The sequence below is a fragment of the Mirounga angustirostris genome, unplaced genomic scaffold (assembly GCF_029215605.1).
Source record: "Mirounga angustirostris isolate CCGP_5_RB_7025 unplaced genomic scaffold, mMirAng1.0.hap1 SCAF_6, whole genome shotgun sequence".
NCBI classification, from domain to species: Eukaryota; Metazoa; Chordata; class Mammalia; order Carnivora; family Phocidae; genus Mirounga; species Mirounga angustirostris.
This window is the reverse complement of record NW_026991714.1, coordinates 90,729,052-90,747,956: the sequence shown is the minus strand read 5'-3', so window position 1 is coordinate 90,747,956 and position 18,905 is coordinate 90,729,052. Positions and strand designations below refer to the sequence as shown.

At 42.5% G+C, this 18,905-nt stretch overlaps 1 protein-coding gene across 1 annotated transcript in view; it reads left to right on the top strand.

The window, feature by feature from the left end:
• The first annotated feature begins 2,070 nt into the window (after window positions 1-2,070).
• Window positions 2,071-18,905, top strand: part of ANK3 (ankyrin 3) — a 329,559-nt gene continuing 312,724 nt past the window's right edge. The window contains exon 1 of the mRNA XM_064594667.1: window positions 2,071-2,906. Within this exon, the coding sequence (XP_064450737.1) occupies window positions 2,793-2,906 (114 nt within the window). The 5' untranslated portion in view covers window positions 2,071-2,792. The remainder of the gene's footprint in view (window positions 2,907-18,905) is intronic.

Below are 18,905 nucleotides of genomic sequence, written 5' to 3'. Positions count from 1 at the left end.
TGTCAGGGTGTAGGCTGGGCAGGGAGAAAAGAACTAAGACTTTAGTAGTACAACAATCAAAATCGTAGACCCACAGGGCTGCCTTCCTTGGCGGTATTGCTGTTAAAAGTTCTTCTGGCTTAGAAATGGAGGACAAAAGCCCACATTTTCTGTAAGAAAGAAAATCTAAACAAACCTTAGAATTTATTTTTTGATGGGTTAACCACTTACTGAGATACTGCAAAATCCAACATCACAAAAAGTTTCTATTATGGCGACAAAAGTTATGATGGATTCTCAACTTCTGATTAATTTGAGGGAAACCAAGAATTATTCTAGTTTTAAAAAATACCTGTGGCCCGTTTTCCTAATGTCCAACTATGCTTTGGCTGAGATCAATGGGAAAGTATAGCTTTGCAGCCTCAGACAAAGAGGTTACTCTGATCAAGGTTACTTACATATTTTAAAGTATCATTAGTGTCTATAAAGAAAGAAAAAAGGGTCCAGGAGCTGGTGGGAAACCAGCCAGTTCTTTAGCTGGCTGTTCTCTTCAGCTTGCAGAAAATAAGGAAAGGAAATCATATGAATTTTCCTCAAAAGTACAGGATAATTTGTATAAGGGGAGACTGTACAAAAGTTCTAATTTTAATTTTTTTTCTCCATCCCACCTATTCCTATTACAATAAAAAAATTATTCTGGTAGAAAACCACTTATTTATTTATTTTTTTAAAGATTTTATTTATTTACCTGACAGAGAGAGAGAGAGAGTGAGAGAGGGAACACAAGCAGGGGAAGTGGGAGAGGGAGAAGCAGGCCTCCCGCCAAGCAGGGAGCCGGACAGACGCAGGGCTTGATCCCAGGACCCTGGGATCATGACCCGAGCCGAAGGCAGATGCTTAACGACTGAGCCCCCCAGGTGCCCCGAAAAACCACTTATTTTTATTACTAAGTGATTTATTACTGTGATTTGTCACTTTTGGATCTGAGTCTCATTTCATTCCCCTCCTTCCTTTTCTCCTCCGTTTTGCCAGATGATGGTTTGCTAGGCAAGGGAGAACCTTTCCAGAACTCTTTCTTCCTGAAGGTAGTTTGTGTGGGGAAGAAGCACATGAGCATCATCAGCACACGAATAGGCCCCTGAGAATGGTTTGACCCATGTGGTTTTCACGCGGTTCACAGTGAGGCCCAAGAGGAGTGTGCCGTCCATTCGCAGCAGGGCCGGAAAGCCATGGGCCCGCCATCTTTCCCTTTCCGTTGCCTATCACTGCCCGCCAGAGGGTCAAGCCCCCTACAAGGGGACGGGGAGGAAGATCTTTGATCTCCAAGTCTAAAACGTAGTGGGTGGATGTTGTTTGCAGGAGCTCACACTGGAGGTTCTTTATGAAGCAGGTGAACAACAGCTCCAGAGAACCCCAGCCGACTCTTCACGTGGCGCCTTTGGCCTTCTTGCTTCAGCTTTCACACATGTTAGCCGTCAGTCCTGCAAAGCCAAAAGGACCATCTCTAAAGTTACGGACTTCTTGTATTGGAAGAAGCACGTGGCCTCATGGTATTGGAAGTACACATACTAAGTCTCTTCAGTGGAGTATCATCTTTTCTCCCCCTGCTCATTTTCCTGGTGCCTTCAGGGTTTCCTACCAGTGCTCAAGTGTTTTAGGTCCAGTCTACCATTCAGCCATTTCTTGCTAAAACCGTGTGAATCGCCTGTGTGTATACATGATTCCTGACTTCGTCCGTTTCTTCCGGTGTGTGCCTCGGCAGAACCACCCCGGCAGGCCTGGAGAGTGACTGCTGCTTCACTTCACATCATAAATATTCAGAGGCTGCAGTCAGTGAGGACTCAGGTGGCAAAAATAGTAAGGTGATGGAAGCAGCCCCTCACGTGAAAGCCAGATCTCCATTTCAGTGTCTCCGAACCCCTGATTGCTGCACAGACTGCCCGTCCTCGACCCGTGGACCACATGAGAGGAGAGTCCTGGGGAACTCCTATGAATCGGGCATCTGTTCCATACACCAACATGCTCACGTCTTTCTGTATGATGTGTTGTAATCAGCATGTTGTTTTTAAAAGACAACAGGCCCTTCTGTAGTCCTCGCCCACAAAATGCATTTAGGCAGATAGTTCAGCATAAAGGACGCACTGTTGAGACCAGCAATGCATGCATTGTTTTCCCCGTAACGCGGTCAGGATCTCCAGAGCAAAATTTAGTGCATTTTGTGAAATCTTATTTTATGTATTTTGTCCCCATCAGCAGTTAAACTCAAGTAGGAACGGCTCCATTCTCTTACGGGTTAAATTATGCTCTGTGCAGAACTAGTGGTGATGTATAAATTGCAGCCCTGTCTTTTTTTCGAAGGATTCTAAAATAGGTTTTCAGAATTAGTGCTGGATTTTCGCTCCTGCATGTGTGGTGACTCTGGACTTTTTCCCTTCAGAGAAGCATCCTTTGCAGCATTCCCCCTTCCGAGGAATCACTTAGACACTTCCAGCTGGTGGCAGGGGATACGGCCATAATACAGCTTCCTCTGCCCCAGCTGTCTTTCTCACTACGATAAATGCATTACGATGGCTGCACTCTCGTGTAAAGGTTCAGGTGGAGGAAGGTGGAGGATGAAGTCTGGAAACCGTCTTTTGGGTTTTTAAAAGCTTCAGCTTCTACAGCATCTTTGCATTTTGCGCGTGTTCCTGCTTCTGGTCAAAGGTTTCTCTCCAGTGATTGGAATGCTGCTGTAAGCCTGGCTAAAGGTGCCTGAGGAGATCACCTTATAGGAAGAAGCCCTGCGTGCTTGAGAAGCTCTTTTTAAATGCATTATGGCTCATGCAGCCTCACAATTAAAGAAAAACAGGGATTTAGAAATCAATGCTGAAGAAGAACCTGAGAAAAAAAGGAAACACCGCAAACGGTCCCGGGATCGGAAGAAAAAGGTAGTGGTCTCTGCCAGAGCATATAGCTTGCCTGGCTTTTTTGTTTTAATCTCCTCCTGGCGTCTGTTGGAGACATGAAGGGCTATTTTTACAGGCTGTGTAGGGGCTGAATTGGGAACAGATGATGAAGCCCACCGGTCGGGCATGGCCGCAGGACGGGTGAGGCGAGGGAAGGTTTTATGTTGTGTGGGGGTGATTGCAGGGCTGATGCGGAAGGTGTGCTTCCACCTCGAGGAGGCTGGGGCACGCCGGCAGGACACAGAAAGGGGGTGCAAGGGAGTGAAAAGTAGTTTCTTCCCAGCCCCATCAAGGTGAAACGGACTCCGGGGACTTGGGTTTGAGGGAGAGGCCGGAGAGCCAGTCTTGGTACTTCTTGGAGGTCTGGCTCGTGGAAAAGGAGCTTTTGTGCTAGAACTACTGTCACTCGCGTGCGTTTCTCCGGCAGATCTGTGACCTTAAAGACGGAGCAGAAAAGTCATTTCCTGCTTCGCGCTTTTCCACCTTTCTTTCTTTCCTCTTGCCCCTTATTTCTGTAAGGTGCTGCTCCTTAGCTTGTGCAATAGCAGTAAGCTGCCAGAAATAACTTTCTTTTGTTACATGAGGCTAAAATCACTGGGGTTTGTTTTTCTTGGCTGGGGGAGAGGGATTATCCTGGATGCAGGAATTCCCATGGCACCAGTGGTGGGGACCCGCAGGCTTCCATGCTGATTGCTTCTGATTAAAGCATGGGCATTGATCATCCCCAACTGATATTCTAAGGTGGTGGGGATGGGGGGAGGAGGAAAATTCTAGGTCAGTGGTGTTTTATTACAGCCTGAGAGTACTTACTGAGTGTTTAGCGACTGTGCCCTTAAATGTGACTCCTAGGTACCGGGTGGGGAGTGAGGGCCCAAAGCACTTTTCCTCCATGGCAATTAATAAAAATTGACTAAAACTCTGTGATCTGAATATGAAAGTCAGGTCATAAAGCATTTTAATGGCTCTTTGTGAGAATTCCCAAGGGAAAGATCATCTTAATTTGCTCTGAGCAGTGATGCATGTGCCTTGTAAATGACATGCCGATTTCATCCACCACATGTACCTCTCCTCAGGGATGATCAGGAATATTTCTGGTGCCTTTGCCGTTTTCTTCAGAGTTAGGATCAGTAAAAGAAGCCTCTCTGCCATTTGTTACGTGGCAGGCTCGATGAGATTGAGTTTGGAGGGCTACATTTGCTTTGCTGCAAGGTGGTTCATATAGATTGTCCCCCCTTCAGTAGTCTTGTAAATAAACTTCTTGGATATATTTTCATGAAAGTACGAACTCAGGTTGCATATTTCAAAGGCTTGCACAGCAGAGTTATGGAATTGCCATATCTGGCTGGGTTCTGGTCTAATTGTACCGTGTCAGGTTGTCTGTGCATAGGTCACTATGGAGTGCCCCCTCTCCACACATCTTTGCCCACTCCCACCACGATAAACTGGCTTCTAAGGACCATGCGGGAAGGGACATGTGTTTGTATAAAGATACAGCGTCACCACTGCTGTTCATACCCTGTGTAAGAGTTGTTGGCTGAGCCAGGCTTTTGCACCACAGTTTCCTGTGGTGATGACAGGCCCGCTGCCTTGGGGCCTGGGCCCCTGTTTGACTTGGAAGCAAAATCGGGAAGGGGCCAGGCAAAGGGAGCTTCTGGACTCACTGAGCTGAAGCAATTGCTTTGTGGACCAAAGTGCTTTGTTAATGAGTACAACAGAGTCTGTCCAATGTAAATCTCTTAGCAACCAGAAGGGAACATGGAGAAATATCAATATCGCTATGTCAACGTGTAAGCAGATTTAAATGTTTTGTTCTCAGGACAGTCACAGAGGTGATCCAGAAAGTGGCTTGGGGATAACACTTCCATTGCTGTTGTACTACTAGATTTATGACACAGTAAGATATGCATATTCCCTCTCAAAGATATATGTATTTCAGGAGATTTAAATATTCCTAGTCCAGTGATTTCAGGGACCACTTTCAAAGTATGAAGTCAAGATTAGATTACTTTGAAGACATAATCTAGATTCTTTTTTGGTCATATAGCATATGTACCACAAAGTGAATTGTTTTGACTTGGTGTTTCTTTTTCCTACCTTTTCCTAAAGATCCTAATTAAGGCTCGTGGGTTACTTTGCTCCGTATTATAGGTCCCATGTCAATTGGAAAAGCTGCTTTTATATACTTTGTGAGTTGTTATGGGGTTCGTTGCTTTTGCTCATATGTAGAAATATCCTCTGGGATCTTTTAATTACATAAGAGTAATAGTGAGCAATCTCCTAAAATCACAAAATAGACAAACTTAAGAAAAATGTAAAGAGTATCTAATTTGTAAAATAAGGAATTTGGTTCATGGTACCCGTGTAGTTCAGGTCTGAGCAAGCCCAAGATGAACCTTTCCTGATTCTATCCATATGGCATAACATCATACAGTATGGGATATTACTAAGCATTATAATCAAATCATAATACATGCATAAAATCAACACTGCATTCACATTTCATCAGTTTAAAAAAAAACCCACATTTGGTCTATTAAGAATATTGATAACCATGAATAAGTGATTACCAATTAAAAAAATAGGAAACTTCTAGGAATTTATAATGACTTGAATTTTTATAAGGGTGTGTTTTATTCTTGCCATAGCAACTCGTGTCAAGAAAAAGATCTTCCTATTTGTTAAAGGAAATACACCTAGATGGATGAACCCTTAATCTTTTTATCACCGGTTTTTCTGACTTGAAGCAAAAAAAAAAAAATCCAAAAAACTTTTCATGAGTATTTTGTTTAAAAGTTTCTTTCTACTGCATTTACAAATCTCCCTGATGCATACTTTCCCATCGCTCTTCCCTGATAGATTTTTCCCTTCCCTCTCTTCCTCTCCTGATGGGCTGCTGAAGCTGGCCGTGAAAGGGTGGCGTGCCCACGGTAGATGGAGTGCTTTTGGGTGGGTTAATATTGGATCCATGCCCTGACTGAGCAAGTTGCAGAGAGGAACTCTTTATATCCCCTGCGCTGAGCAAGGGCCTGGCCCACGGGCGCTGGTCAGTAGATGACCCAAGCTACTCCTATGGATTCATGAGGGCTAGAAGTCACAAATGCTCTCAGGCCCACATGTTTTGCCTTCTCTCCATGCAAACTATAAGATACGTTTCAATAATGAGGGGTATTAGGAGATTGACCTTAACTTATTCAATAATTTTTTTTTAATATTCACAAGTATGCTTGTATATATGTATTACATCCTATAAAAAATTTTTGAGGTGATCTAAGGAAATGTACACTAAAAAAAGAAACATATATGTATCACTGACATAGGATAATATATACTGGGATAAAGTGGCATTCAATTTTATGGTTAATATCGTTTCTAATTATTGACGTCAGACTCATACGGCTACTCAGTGGTAGAGCAGGAATGAATATTCATTGCTTCATTTTTGCATTCATGCATTCATTCAGCAGACATTTATTGGGTGACTTCTCTGGGTCAGGCATGGCATCCGGTGGTGGAAGCAAAGCTAAAGGAGGCAGAATTGCAATAGTACAGTAACTCCCTGCAGAGCGAGGAGAAAGATATGAGCACCATCAATCACCCTACATAACATGTGGAAAGGGAGCCACAGGAGCCCAGAGGAAGACTCCCAGTTCAACTTGAATTGGTGAAGCTGAGCCTTGGAGGAGGAGTGAGCAAGATAGGCAAGGAGGAGGACAGGAGTCCCATGCCCAAAGTGGTGGAAGTAAGAGGGAATGCTCAGGTGTGTGAGAAACAAACATTAATAAAGAGCAAAGGGGATGGGAGTGTATGGCAGGAAAAATGGCTGGAAAAGTAGTCCGGAGCCAGGTCCTGAAGACCTTTGTATGGGCTTGGAAATCACCCTCTCAAAGGAGAGGGACTCGAACCCACTTGAACGGCGGTGGTAGGCTGGGAACCGAACAGCTGCATGGTTTAGAACCATCCCTCGGGTGTCCATGTTGCAGACAGCAGCCGGGCTAGTGGTCCGGAAGCGCTGGTGGTGATTCGGGAGTGAGAGAGGCTGAGGGGCTGAACCAGGGCAGAGACTGTGACAGTGTAGAGGGGGTGTTGCATCCAGGAGATATTTAGGGGAAGACTCAACAGAACTTGGCAATGGACCGAACGTAGGATGTGAGAGGGAGAGATCGGATTCTAGGGTGACTGCCAAGTTCCTGGCTTGAAGCGGAAGATGAATAATTAAATTTCCTGGATTCAAGTCTTTTCTCCCAGGACATTTTTTGACCACTTAAAATGTACCAGATAGGGTTTTAAATTGCTTTGTAGGTGGAGGCTCACTTAATCTTTACAACAAACCTACAAAGAAAGTATTTTTATCATCCCCATTTTACAAATGAGGAAACTGAGGCACGAACCCATTAAGCTTTTCCTATACTGTTTAGTGGTACATCTGAGATTCCAGCCTGGAACGTCTAACTCTAGCTTATGCTCTAACCTACAGCACGAAACAGCATATGTAATTAATATTTTCACAGCTGTGTATCAAAATGGACTTGATTCAGAGAATCTTCTAAGTGATCAGCTATTTCCTAGACATCGGGAACCTCAAATAACAAGATTTATATCTCTAAGTAACCCAGTGCAGTATGAGCAGTGTGTCTGTTTTTCTTCTCTTCTGCAATAGCCTTTTTTTGAAGATTTATTTATTTATTTGAGAGACAGAGAGAGAACACGAGCAGGGGGAGGGGCAGAGGGAGAGAGCGAGAATCTCCAGCAGACACCCTGCTGAGCATGGAGCCTGACATGGGGCTCAATCCCACAACCCTGCGATCATGGCCTGAGCCGAAATCGAGTCGGACGCTTAACCAGCTGAGCCACCCAAGGGGCCCCCCCTCTGCAATAGATTTTAGTGTTTTACCTGAAGAATTTCTTTTTAAAATTTTGAACATAAGTGGAAAATTACCAACACCAGGACTTGAGATCCTCAAAGACATGTTGCTATAATAACATAACAGTGCCTTAGGTGCTTGCTGTATACCTGGCGATGTGCAGCGTAATTCCCGTGGATTTTTTCTACTGTTTTTTCTCACACCTTCTTTATGAGGCAGGCATTATTTTCATCCCCATTTTTTATACCTAAATGAAGACTTAAAGAGAATAAATAACTTGCCTGTGGTCATACAGCTCATACGTGTTGGGGCTACACTTAAATTTGGGTCACAGGACCCATTTGGAATCTATTTAACCCACTGGGTTTATTGTAATAAAAATCTGGCAGTCTCTTTTAGGATTAAAGCAGTGTACGGATTTGAGAATAAATTTCAGGAGACATAAACAATTGAGTATTATCTCTTGCTGTAGATGCTTAGTGCATCTATAATGCAAACGTATAGACATTTATAGGCCTTCACCATGCCTAGTTTCCTATGCACCTATGGCACCATGATGTGAGATGCCAGGCAGGGGGAGGTTTTGGACTACAGTGACTGGACCTTTGAGGGAGAGGATTGGGTGGACCTATATTAGATAAAAGGAGCCTACTCTGTTTCTGGCTGTGCTGAGTATGTAGACTCCAGATGTCTATAGAGTCTAATTTCTCTATTAGCATCCTTGATATTCTGCACTGTAATTATGAGCTTGCATATGTCTCACCCAGGAGACTGTGAGGGCAGAGGAGGTATCATATCACCTACTATAGAGGTAGGTGCAGAGTGGGTAGTAGATGGGAGGGAGGTGGACAGATGAGAGGCAGTATCACGCAATAATTAAGAGCATGGACTGTAGAGGAAGATTGTCTGAGTTCAGGTCTTTGCACTCGTAGCTGGTGTGACCTTGGGGAAGTTATTTTACCTCTCAGTGCCCCAATTTTTTACCTGCAAAATGAATATAATAATAGTACATACCTTTGTCAGAGGGTTGCAATGAGATCTCAGTGAATTAGGATTAGAACAGTGCTTGGCACAAAGCAAGAGCCACATAGTGGTAGTTGTTGCTGTTGTTATTGATATTCATAAGGAACAGAAGAATGAATGGACTGTTTCCAACCTGAGCCTTTAGGGATTGTGCCAACAAGTCAACTCACTGAAGCCAGGCAGGTCAGCTCCCTAGGAGCACGCTGCTGCCCCATCTCCACTCTTCCTCCATTTGGAAGAGGATGGATGGAACTCATAGAAAAGTTGTAAACCTTTGTCCTTTGACATTCCATAGCATTTAGGAATAAGGAAGCAATTAAATAAAACTTGTCTGCTCATTGGTTCTCTGTGCTCTCTCTTCCTATCGTGATACATCTTTTTATTCTCAAAGTCATATGTTCATTTAAAAAAAAAACACTTTCTTGCTCTTGATCAATTACCATTATAATCAGTGCAAGATCATGTTAGTATAAGTTATACATTTATTAATGTCTGAATATGTTATTTAAAATTTTGTTAGTTTTGTCATCGGCAGTCTATAGCTATTGAACTGTTTCTTCATTACTCTTCAGGTTCATGGTCTTTTCTGTCTCTTGATTTGCCTTTGGCAAGATGATATTGTATTGGGTGTATGTGTGTTTTATTGAATCTCAATGTGGAAAAATGTTTGCTTTTAGTAGGTATGTTTGAGGAAAAAGAGGATTTGGCAGTGCTTCATAATTTTTGTAGTTATATTGTTAGAAAAAGATACATTAATCACATCACATTTTACCAGTGTCTCTTCATTTAATAAGAATGTATTGTGTGCTGACATTGTGCCTGTCACCATGCTGGGGACTGGCAATGTAAAGGATGGGACCTGTAGGCCCATCTACATGCTCCTTTTTTTTTTGAAGATTTTATTTATTTATTTGAGAGAGAGAGAGAGCTCAAGAGGGAGGGAGGGGGAGTCTGATGCTGGGCTGGATCCCAGGACCCCGAGATCATGACCTGAGCTGAAGGCAAATGCTTAGCCAACTGAGCCACCAGGTGCTCCTACCTGCTCTTTTATATTCTGCTTGTACTACTCAACACAGGTAGGGGTGAAGGACTGGAGAAGAAAGAAAAAAAATAAAGATGCTAACAGTATGTCAGAGTGTTATCCACATGTTCAGAGGTTTTAGCCTAAGCTTAAGTTTGTTATGTAACTTGCCTCAGTAACAGAAATAACTGGCCTTGTAATTGAGCTCTGTATGGTTCTAAGTCCCTGGCTTGGGCCATCAGAATAGATGGATTAGATTTTTAAATGTGAGGCTCTTACTAATAGACATCTATGGTGAATTCTTATGTGAAGAGAAGAATAATCACTGTTGGAATGTTAAAAGGTAAATTATTTAGTATCTGAAATTTTATAAATTATTTATCTTTCACTGTAAAATCTAAATATTGCCTAAATCATTACACTTAAATTAGTGTACATTTAAGTTAGTGCGCATTTAATTTTAATTTTAATTTTATTTTTTTTAAGATTTTTTAAATTTATTTGACGCAGAGAGAGAGGGGGAGAGAGGGGGAGAGCAAGCACAAGCAGAGAGAGAGGCAGAGGAAGAAGCAGCCTCCCCCGCTGAGCAGAGAGCCCGACACAGGGCTCGATCCCAGGAGCCTGGGATCACAACCCGAGCTGAAGGCAGCCACCTAACCAACTGAGCCACCCAGGCACCCCAATTTTTATTTTTTTAAAGATTGTATTTATTTATTTGAGAGAGAGAGAGTGAGAGACAGATCATGAGCAGGGTAGAAGGGTAAAGGGAGAAGCAGACTCGTGGCTGAGCAGGGAGCCTGACACATTGCTCGTTTCCAGGACCCTGGGATCATGACCATAGCCAAAGGCAGACACTTAACTGACTGAGCCACCCAGGTGCCCAAAATAACTTTTAAGAGGAATCCAGTCGCTGAAACAAAGTAGAATTGTTCACTTCTATCTGTTGATTGATGAATAGGTTAAACGTTGAGGGATGACGTCTAAATACAGTGTGACACTGTTGGTTGTATAATCCAAATAGTATCCTAAAGAAAATACTTGCATAGAAAGGTAACATTTGAAAACAAGGAATCTGCTCTAAGTTTTACCCAGACTATGGTGTTTCTAGTTTGTCTAAATTAAAAGTAGAAGAATTGAAAGCAAATTAATGGAAATGAAGCCTGGACCTTTCACATATATTTCAGATTTTTCTGGTGCTTATCCCCTTCATTGAAGATAATGCTATCCTGGACCCAAAGTGGCATCATGAAAAAGAATGGCCCATCATCGTCAAATATAGGAGCTGCCTATAAAAAGTATAGATTTCAATTTAGATTTAGTTGGTTCCAGTAAATTATTTCTCAGTTATAGGTGACCTTTCTACTAATTAGGATCGTATCATCAGTTCTGTTTGAGTTTATATGAAGCCCATTAGAATGGATAGAGACTAACATTCTTATGTGCCCGGCCCATAGCTTGCCCTTTGGCAGAACAAAAGCCAACCAGTACCATCACCATAGAAGGAGAAGGATACATGGACTGTGTGGAAAAGAATGGGAACAGAGAACTTGGCCAGAGAGGGTTGGAATTAAGTCCAAAGTTTTCTAGTGACTGGAAGCCAGTGACACTAAAACATTTATAACTATATGTAGGTATCTCTAAAAACTTCATAGTTTCAATACTATGAACAGCATTTTATCCTAGCAAAGTACAGTTTTCTAAGAGGTCTATACGATTGAAGAGGGTAGGAAAATATGGTAAATTTTGTTTACTAGAGGATTAAAAACATTCATAAAGCAGGCGAGCAATAAGGAGAAAGTTGTGGGGAGGGGGATAAGTTTTACAAACCATGGTGATGGAAAGAATGGGCTTTTGGCCTCGATAAGAATTCATATTGCAGGTGCCACTCATTAGCTGTGTGGCCTTGAACTAAATTTCTTTGGGCTTCAGTTTCCACATTGTTCAAACCAGGATATTAGTCCTTTACTTGCATACATACTGTAAAGAGTAGAAACACTGTAAAGGCATTTTGCCAAGTTCCTGGCATAAATAGAGAAGTTAGCAAGGGCTTCCAGCCTCCCTTCCTTGGAGCATGGGCTCTCAAATGTAACCGGTGACTATAGCCAAGAAGCAAATGGACGAGCTGAGTAAATGAGGGGATGCTTTCAAGAACTTTTATACCTAGCAAGCACTCAGAAAAGTATTTGGTGGATGAAATTTTACTGATAAACTGGTATCCTCAAAAAGTCATTTGAGCCCGGCAGTTCAGCTCTTTGCAAACTTTTTTACAGCCCTCAGGGAATTAAATCTGTCATTTTGAGAAATACTTCCAAAGACTCACATGTTAAATACATTCTTCTATTCATTAACACTATTATTAATTAGCTTCTCTCAGTAGTTAAATGCTAGCCTAGGTTGATATTAAAGAAAGCTTAAGAGGGGCGCCTGGGTGGTTTTTGAAATGAGTATATTCCCGATGTCTTGTGTTTCATGCTTACTGTTTTCATTTTTTTTTTTTAAGATTTTATTTATTTGAGAGAGAGAGAGAACGAGCAGGGGTGGAAGGTTAGAGGGGGAGAGAGAGAGAGAGAGAGAGAAGCAGACTCCCTGCTGAGCAGGGAACCTAACGTGGGACTCAATCCCAGGACCCTGGGATCATGACCTGAGCCGAAGGCAGATGCTTAACCAACTGAGCCACCCAGGTGCCCCTCATGCTTACTGTTTTTATGAGAAAGCTATTGAAGAAGCTGGTTTTAAAGAACTCAGGGTCTCAAAACAGACTTATTTTCAGAGGCTAAATTAGAAATTCAAAATAATTTGTAGAATGGTAAGAAATTAGCAGCAACATTAAAAAAAAAAAAAAAAAAAAACCTCCTTGAGCTGATGACACTGATAAATGTTGGAAGTGAGTCACTAGGCACCGCCAGATTCTCAGCCAGGAGAGCTAAGACCTCTTAGGCCTTAGGAAGTGATACTCTTTCTATTTCCTTGACGGTAAGAACAATGAGTAAAAAGCTCAAATTTGGGAAAGGGAGTAGGCAAAAATTGGAATCTCAAAAAAATGGATTGATTATTTGGAAAGGACGATTTTAGGCTTTACTAGCACACTTTAGTCTGAATCAATAGGGACCCTGCTAGCAAAGTTAGGCTCCACTTACAATAAAGTAATTGGCAGGTGTGGAAGGCTGTTCTCTTGGTTAACGCTTTGAACCTCTGAGTTAGATGGCTTTATTCTCCTTTTGCAGATGAGCAGATTGAGACTCTGACACTGAATTTAACAGTAACAGTGAACAGACAGAGGCAGAATTTGAACCCCTTTCCCCCCTTACACTATTCTGCTTAGAGATGATTCACCACTCATGTCAGATTCTTACATTTGGAGAAAGCTTTTGCTTTTATTTTTCATTATTTTCTAATCAGTTATTAAATCATTTTTATGCCTCCCCATTACCAATGTTACTGTTCATTTGTTTTATGCGACAAATACTAGATAGGAAGTACTTTTTAAATAATGATGCATGACTTAAACCCTATGTTTTTATCCTCACATGTTACATGGGGACATTAAGTATTACTGCAAAGCACAGAGTAATTTTGAATCAGGTACAGAAAAATCGTAATTGACCTTGTCACTGTGGATTTACCATTGTCTAGGGAAGCAACATTAGTCAAAGCCATAATCTTGAACAATGCATTTTGTTTTCTATTAGTCCCCAAAATGCCCAATCTCATAATTCCCAGCCACATTCCTACTACCTAGCTGCTTAGGGGTGAATGAGAGAGGATGTGCCTGAAGGTTCTGAGGTCACCGAATCCCCACACTGTCCACTGTTTCCCCCCCACCCTGCCCCCCTCCCCTTCTGTAAGGACCTGCTCTCCCTCTGTGCAGTGGTTCGGCCACTGCAACCTGATTCAGTAACATAATGAGTGTATTTACTTAGCTCTGTCAACACTCAAAATGCGTTTGCCTGCCTCGAAATAAGAAGATAATCACATTGATGTTGAAAAGTGCTGAATGCAATTAATTTTTTTCCTTTGAAGAGTGGCCATTGTTAAGGATCCCTGCTTTACTATGCCTCTTCAGCTGGAGTCGTTCTTTGCCATCTAAAAATAAATGGTTTTGTGTACACATTTATTCTAACCACATTTATTCCAAAGAGAATTAATATATCAATACCAGTGATACAGGCATGTGAAACTCACATATTCACTCATCATCATTAGTGTGGAATTAATCATCCTGGTAATCCTCCTCAATTCCAGTCTGTGATTCATTTCAGAAGGTTTTGATTGTACCTCATCTTAGCTGAAATTAGGTGTTTGAAGGGGACCATGAATACATTAGAATTGGTGTTTTCCCTGTAGACTGTGTTGTGACCTGGCTAACACGAGCATGGTATTCCACAGACACTGAGCGTGCTCAAGGCAGCCTCACTTCTCCCGCTCCACTGTGTGTGGATCCAGTTCCTGGGCTTTGTCCAAGCTCTCCACCAGAGAGCTTGTCTCCACTGGCTGGTTGTAACTTGATTTTACATAACATGTTTCAGTGGATTTTTCTGTGGGATCAGATTAAAATAATTACATAGCCATCCAGTTGGCATCTGATAGGCATTATCTTTTTGTTTTCTGGTGGATTAGTTAAGGTTTTGTTTGCAGTGTCAGGAAGGGAGAGTGTTCTTAGGTGCATTTGGCATTCTCGGCTTTGACCTGCTTTCCTAGAGCTGCTTTGCAGCTTTAGCGGAACCTAAATTATTAATGCGATCTGTGCTGTATCTGCACATAGGGCTTAATCCAGCCTTTTTTTTTTTTTTAAGTGCTGCTGGGGATCACTGAAATAATAGGAAAATTGATTTTTGGAGGCTACGTGGAATGAGGAATGGGCCTGGGTGTGAGCCGTGAGTCATGGAGGCTTGGGTTTGAGGCTCCTGACTGTCACTTCTTTGCTGCATGGTCCCCAGTTGGTTACTTGACCTCTCTGAGCCTCTGTGCCCTCATCCACAATAACACCTAGTACAAAGAGATGTTGTGAAGATAAAATTAAATTGAACATGAAGTGCCTGGCACAGGGCAGTGATTCAGCCAATGTTAATTCCTCCCACTTCCCTGCTCCTTCCTCTTCCCCTCGTCCACTTGGAAAAAATGAGTTTATTTTATGCTGAGTGTATTTAGGGAGAGTTGTCAGTTAAAATGAGGAAAGTAAATTCACTGACGGTCATTCCAAGCAGGGTAAAAGTAAATACAAATTATATGCATGTGTGTATGTGGAGAAAAATATGTATTTATATAAAATGTAATATTAATAATTATATGTACATACACATATATATGTGTGTGTATATATATTAGATATATTCCAAATATTTATTATTCATATATATTCTACATAAGGCAGTTAAATCCAGAGCCAAATTGCTCTTACTTTCCATTAGAAAGAAATGGGGTTTCTGGAGAGAGCAGTGAATGTGGTGCAGGGTGTAGGAACACCTGGGTTCTGGGCAGGTGCGATGCCTTTGCCGGGATCGCTCCATTCAGCTCCGGCTCCTTCTGCAGCAGCGCCCCACCTCCAATGCAGGTGTCCCCGTAGCTTTTCTAAACTGAGTGAGAAGCCAGTCCTTTTTCCCCGGGTATGCCCTAATGGATTTACCTCTGCATTAACGGTCTCCCTCTGGCAGCTAGCTGCCACTTGAATCCCAGACTGAACTCTACTTGGAGGAAGCTGGTCAGCAAGAGTTCAGTTTCAGCGGCTCTCCTGAAAGGGCTTCAGAGACGGTCTGTGATGTGTGTTTCCTCGGGACAAATGCAGAGAAGTAGACAAACTGTGGGCAGACAGGTTTTCTTGCTAAATATTACCTCCAATCAAAGAAGACTTCTTTTAAGAGCTTTTGGCGCATTGAATACCTGTTTGCCACCTTTACCCCCTGCTTGATTACTTGTCATGCCCTGGGGCATCTGGCAGTCCTCTTACCTGCGTCTTTCCCACCATGTGAATAATTGATGTACATCGTAGGTGGAGCATTCCATACAGGGAGGCTAAGGTCACCCAGAGAAAGCATTACTGTTACCATTTTGAAATGGGTTTTTCCAGTATTTTTCTAAGCATGTATATACGTAGTTTCTTCTTCACTCTTCTTCTGTTTTCTTCCTTTCCTTCTCTTCCCTCTTCTTTCTTTTTTCCCCCAAATTAATGGAGATAATGGTAGTACCTCCTCTTTTGTTGCCTCATTTTTTTCCCATGGAACAATATAATGTGAACGTTATGTTTATGTCAATAAACATATTTTTGTAAGGTTTTTAATGCGTCTTTGGTGTTCTGCTTTATGGATGTACCAGAATGTATCCAACTAATACCTTATTTTTGTATATTTGGTTCATTTCAGTTTTTGTTATCATGAAAAATGGTACAAAGGATAATAGGGCTTCATCTTTTTCCACAACTGAAGGGTTCTCACTTTCTGCTCTCCTTTCTGGCGACTCCTTAGCCAAGCACTCTCGGTCCTTCATTCTGAGGCCAGAGCCCCATGTACCACCTCATTTTCCACAAATACGCTAGTTGACCTTACTTGTCATTGGAGGGGACGGTCTTTCCCTTTCCCAGAGCGTACATACCCTGGCTTTTCCACCACAGGCTTCGTGCCGTGTGGCCTGCAGCGCTTCCCTCCCCCATTCTCCTCCAGTGGGGGGGTCCTTTCTTTCCTCGTACCTGGTACAACTCTTTGTATCTCTTAGGAACGCTATATGGAGCTATAGTCCTTTGTGTATGAAGGTCTCTAGGTGAAAGAAGTCCCAAGTCTCGATTTTGAATCTTGGCATGGCCCCTAAGTTTGCACCTTCAGCTGCTCTTTCCATGGCTGTTCTTTGTTGAGAACCGTGACAAGGTGGCGTGGAGAGGCTCCAGCGGTTTCTTCGTGCTCATCTGGACTACTGATTCCTTGGAGCAGGCTTACTCCTAATTCCTAGTGTGTCCTCTTCCAGGCCACCTTGGCTCTGTCCTGTTAAATGAATAAATGGCAGTGGCCACACAGCTCTCTGCCCAGGATTCTGTGCTTTTTCTCCAGATTATTGGAGGCCTGTGGCTGTCAACTGGCAAGAGAAGAGGTTCTGCCTTATACACCGGGGGGTTAGTGTGAGCAGCCAGCCTTCATTGTTTGGGGCTGGGGGACTTCCCAGGATGGGACATCTTCAGTGATAGAACTGGGACAACCCCAAGGGTGTATTAGAACCGGTGGCCTGTGGTGGGGCTAGGACAAATCGTAGAGCGAGGAAGAGGTCCTCTGTACTCCCTGCTTCTAAAACTCTCTTGGCTTTGCTAACTTGAAGGGCTTGCCTTCCATCTCCTCCTTCTCCTCCAGGAGTCTGTAACCCATTTTTGTAATTTCCTGTCATCAGTGGGTGTTACTTCTTCCTAAATTTTCAGTTCTCTCCCGAGCATTCAAGCACAGTGGACCCTTCTGCATGCCATGCCATAGTGCATATAGGGAAGTACTTAAATCTAGCTTTGGGCAACTCCTGCTTTCATTATATAAGGTCTCATCTAGGACCCGGTTGCTTTTGCTTTACTTTTATTTTATGGGCTCTTCAACTCCTTGGATCATGTGTTTTACTTCTTAATTTTTTTTTTTTTCATCTTTGGCTTAAATTTATTTTTACCACCACTCAAATTTAGATTATACAGTACATACAGGGATTTTTGTTTTTGTTGTTAGTTTTATACACTCTTTAGGTTTAGGGAAAATTGCTCAGGGCAAAGGAAAGATTAAAATATAGGCAAAGTGATTAAAAACCCTAGCACTATCACCTTATTTTTATCATTCCCAGCTTGGACTTGCCAAAGCGGTCTCCTCCTCCACCATGCCACTTGAACCAAGGGAAGGAGACGTCAGCCTTCACCCCATCTCTCCCAGGGAGAAGCTCCTCGCCTGGGTGCCTCCTTCCACCAGGCAGTGGGGGACTGGACACAATAAAGAACTTTACTACTTTCCAACCTAATTTTCATTTAGTTTCTCATGTCCTCGACAGAGGGAATCTGCCGTTATTTTATTAGAAAATGTTTTGATGTAGGCCACTGCAGAGCTACATAACTAAAATGTTGTGTGTGCAAGAGACTCACATTTTACTTAAATTTATATGATTGAGATAACAAACATGACCTCAAATTGTTTTACAGTGATACCTAGGTAAGAAAAAAATCCATTTATCATGCCCCAACTTTCATACCAGTCACTCAAATTGTATTTAATGGATTAGTAGTGACTTTTACGGACTGCAGATTAAAACAAGATTCAGTTACTTTATTAGGATGAGTCAATGAATAATTTCATTTTATTCAGTGAAAAGAAGAGCTACTATAGAAATCTGAATTTGAACCTATAGGACTTACGTAAAGGACAGCTACATCCGTTTTGAAGGGCAGAGTTGTGTGGAAAATCCCCAGAGTGTCTAGAGTCGTGGAATCTTAGAGGTGGAAGGGACTTGGAGGTCACGGAGCCAGGGCCTCTGCGGAGCCTGCCTGTCCTTGAGGATAGACGGCTCTGTGACTGGCTTGTCAGTCTCTGCTTATGAATCGCCTGTGACTGGAAACGTCCTACCTCTAAACATAGTCCACCCCATTTCTGGACAGTTCTAATTGTTAGAATATGCTCTCTTATTTTGAGACTAAATCCAGCACCCTGCTATGTCCACCCATATGCCAGTTATTTATATAGATGAAGATAGATGTGTTGGTGCTGTGTCTTCTCTCCCAGTGAAATGCTCCCTATTTCTTCAGCCAGTCCTCATGAGACCCCGTTCTTCCTCCATTAGCCATCATGTGCACCCCGAACTGACAGTCTTCTGCATGGAGACCATCCAGCTCATGCTATATTGATACAGCTCAGCCTCTGCTGTCGCCTCTCTTTATAAGAGGCCAAGATCACAGTCATTTTAGGGAGAAGACAATTGAGCGTCTGTATAGCCCCTTTTCACAGGAACTTTGTTTCTGTTTTGCACATGGATTTTCTCCTTCCTCTTTCACTTTTAGCTTTGTCTCTTTGTTGGCATTGAAATACATACATCTGACTGATGTGTGAACACACTGGAACATTTATAAACAGCAGTAAG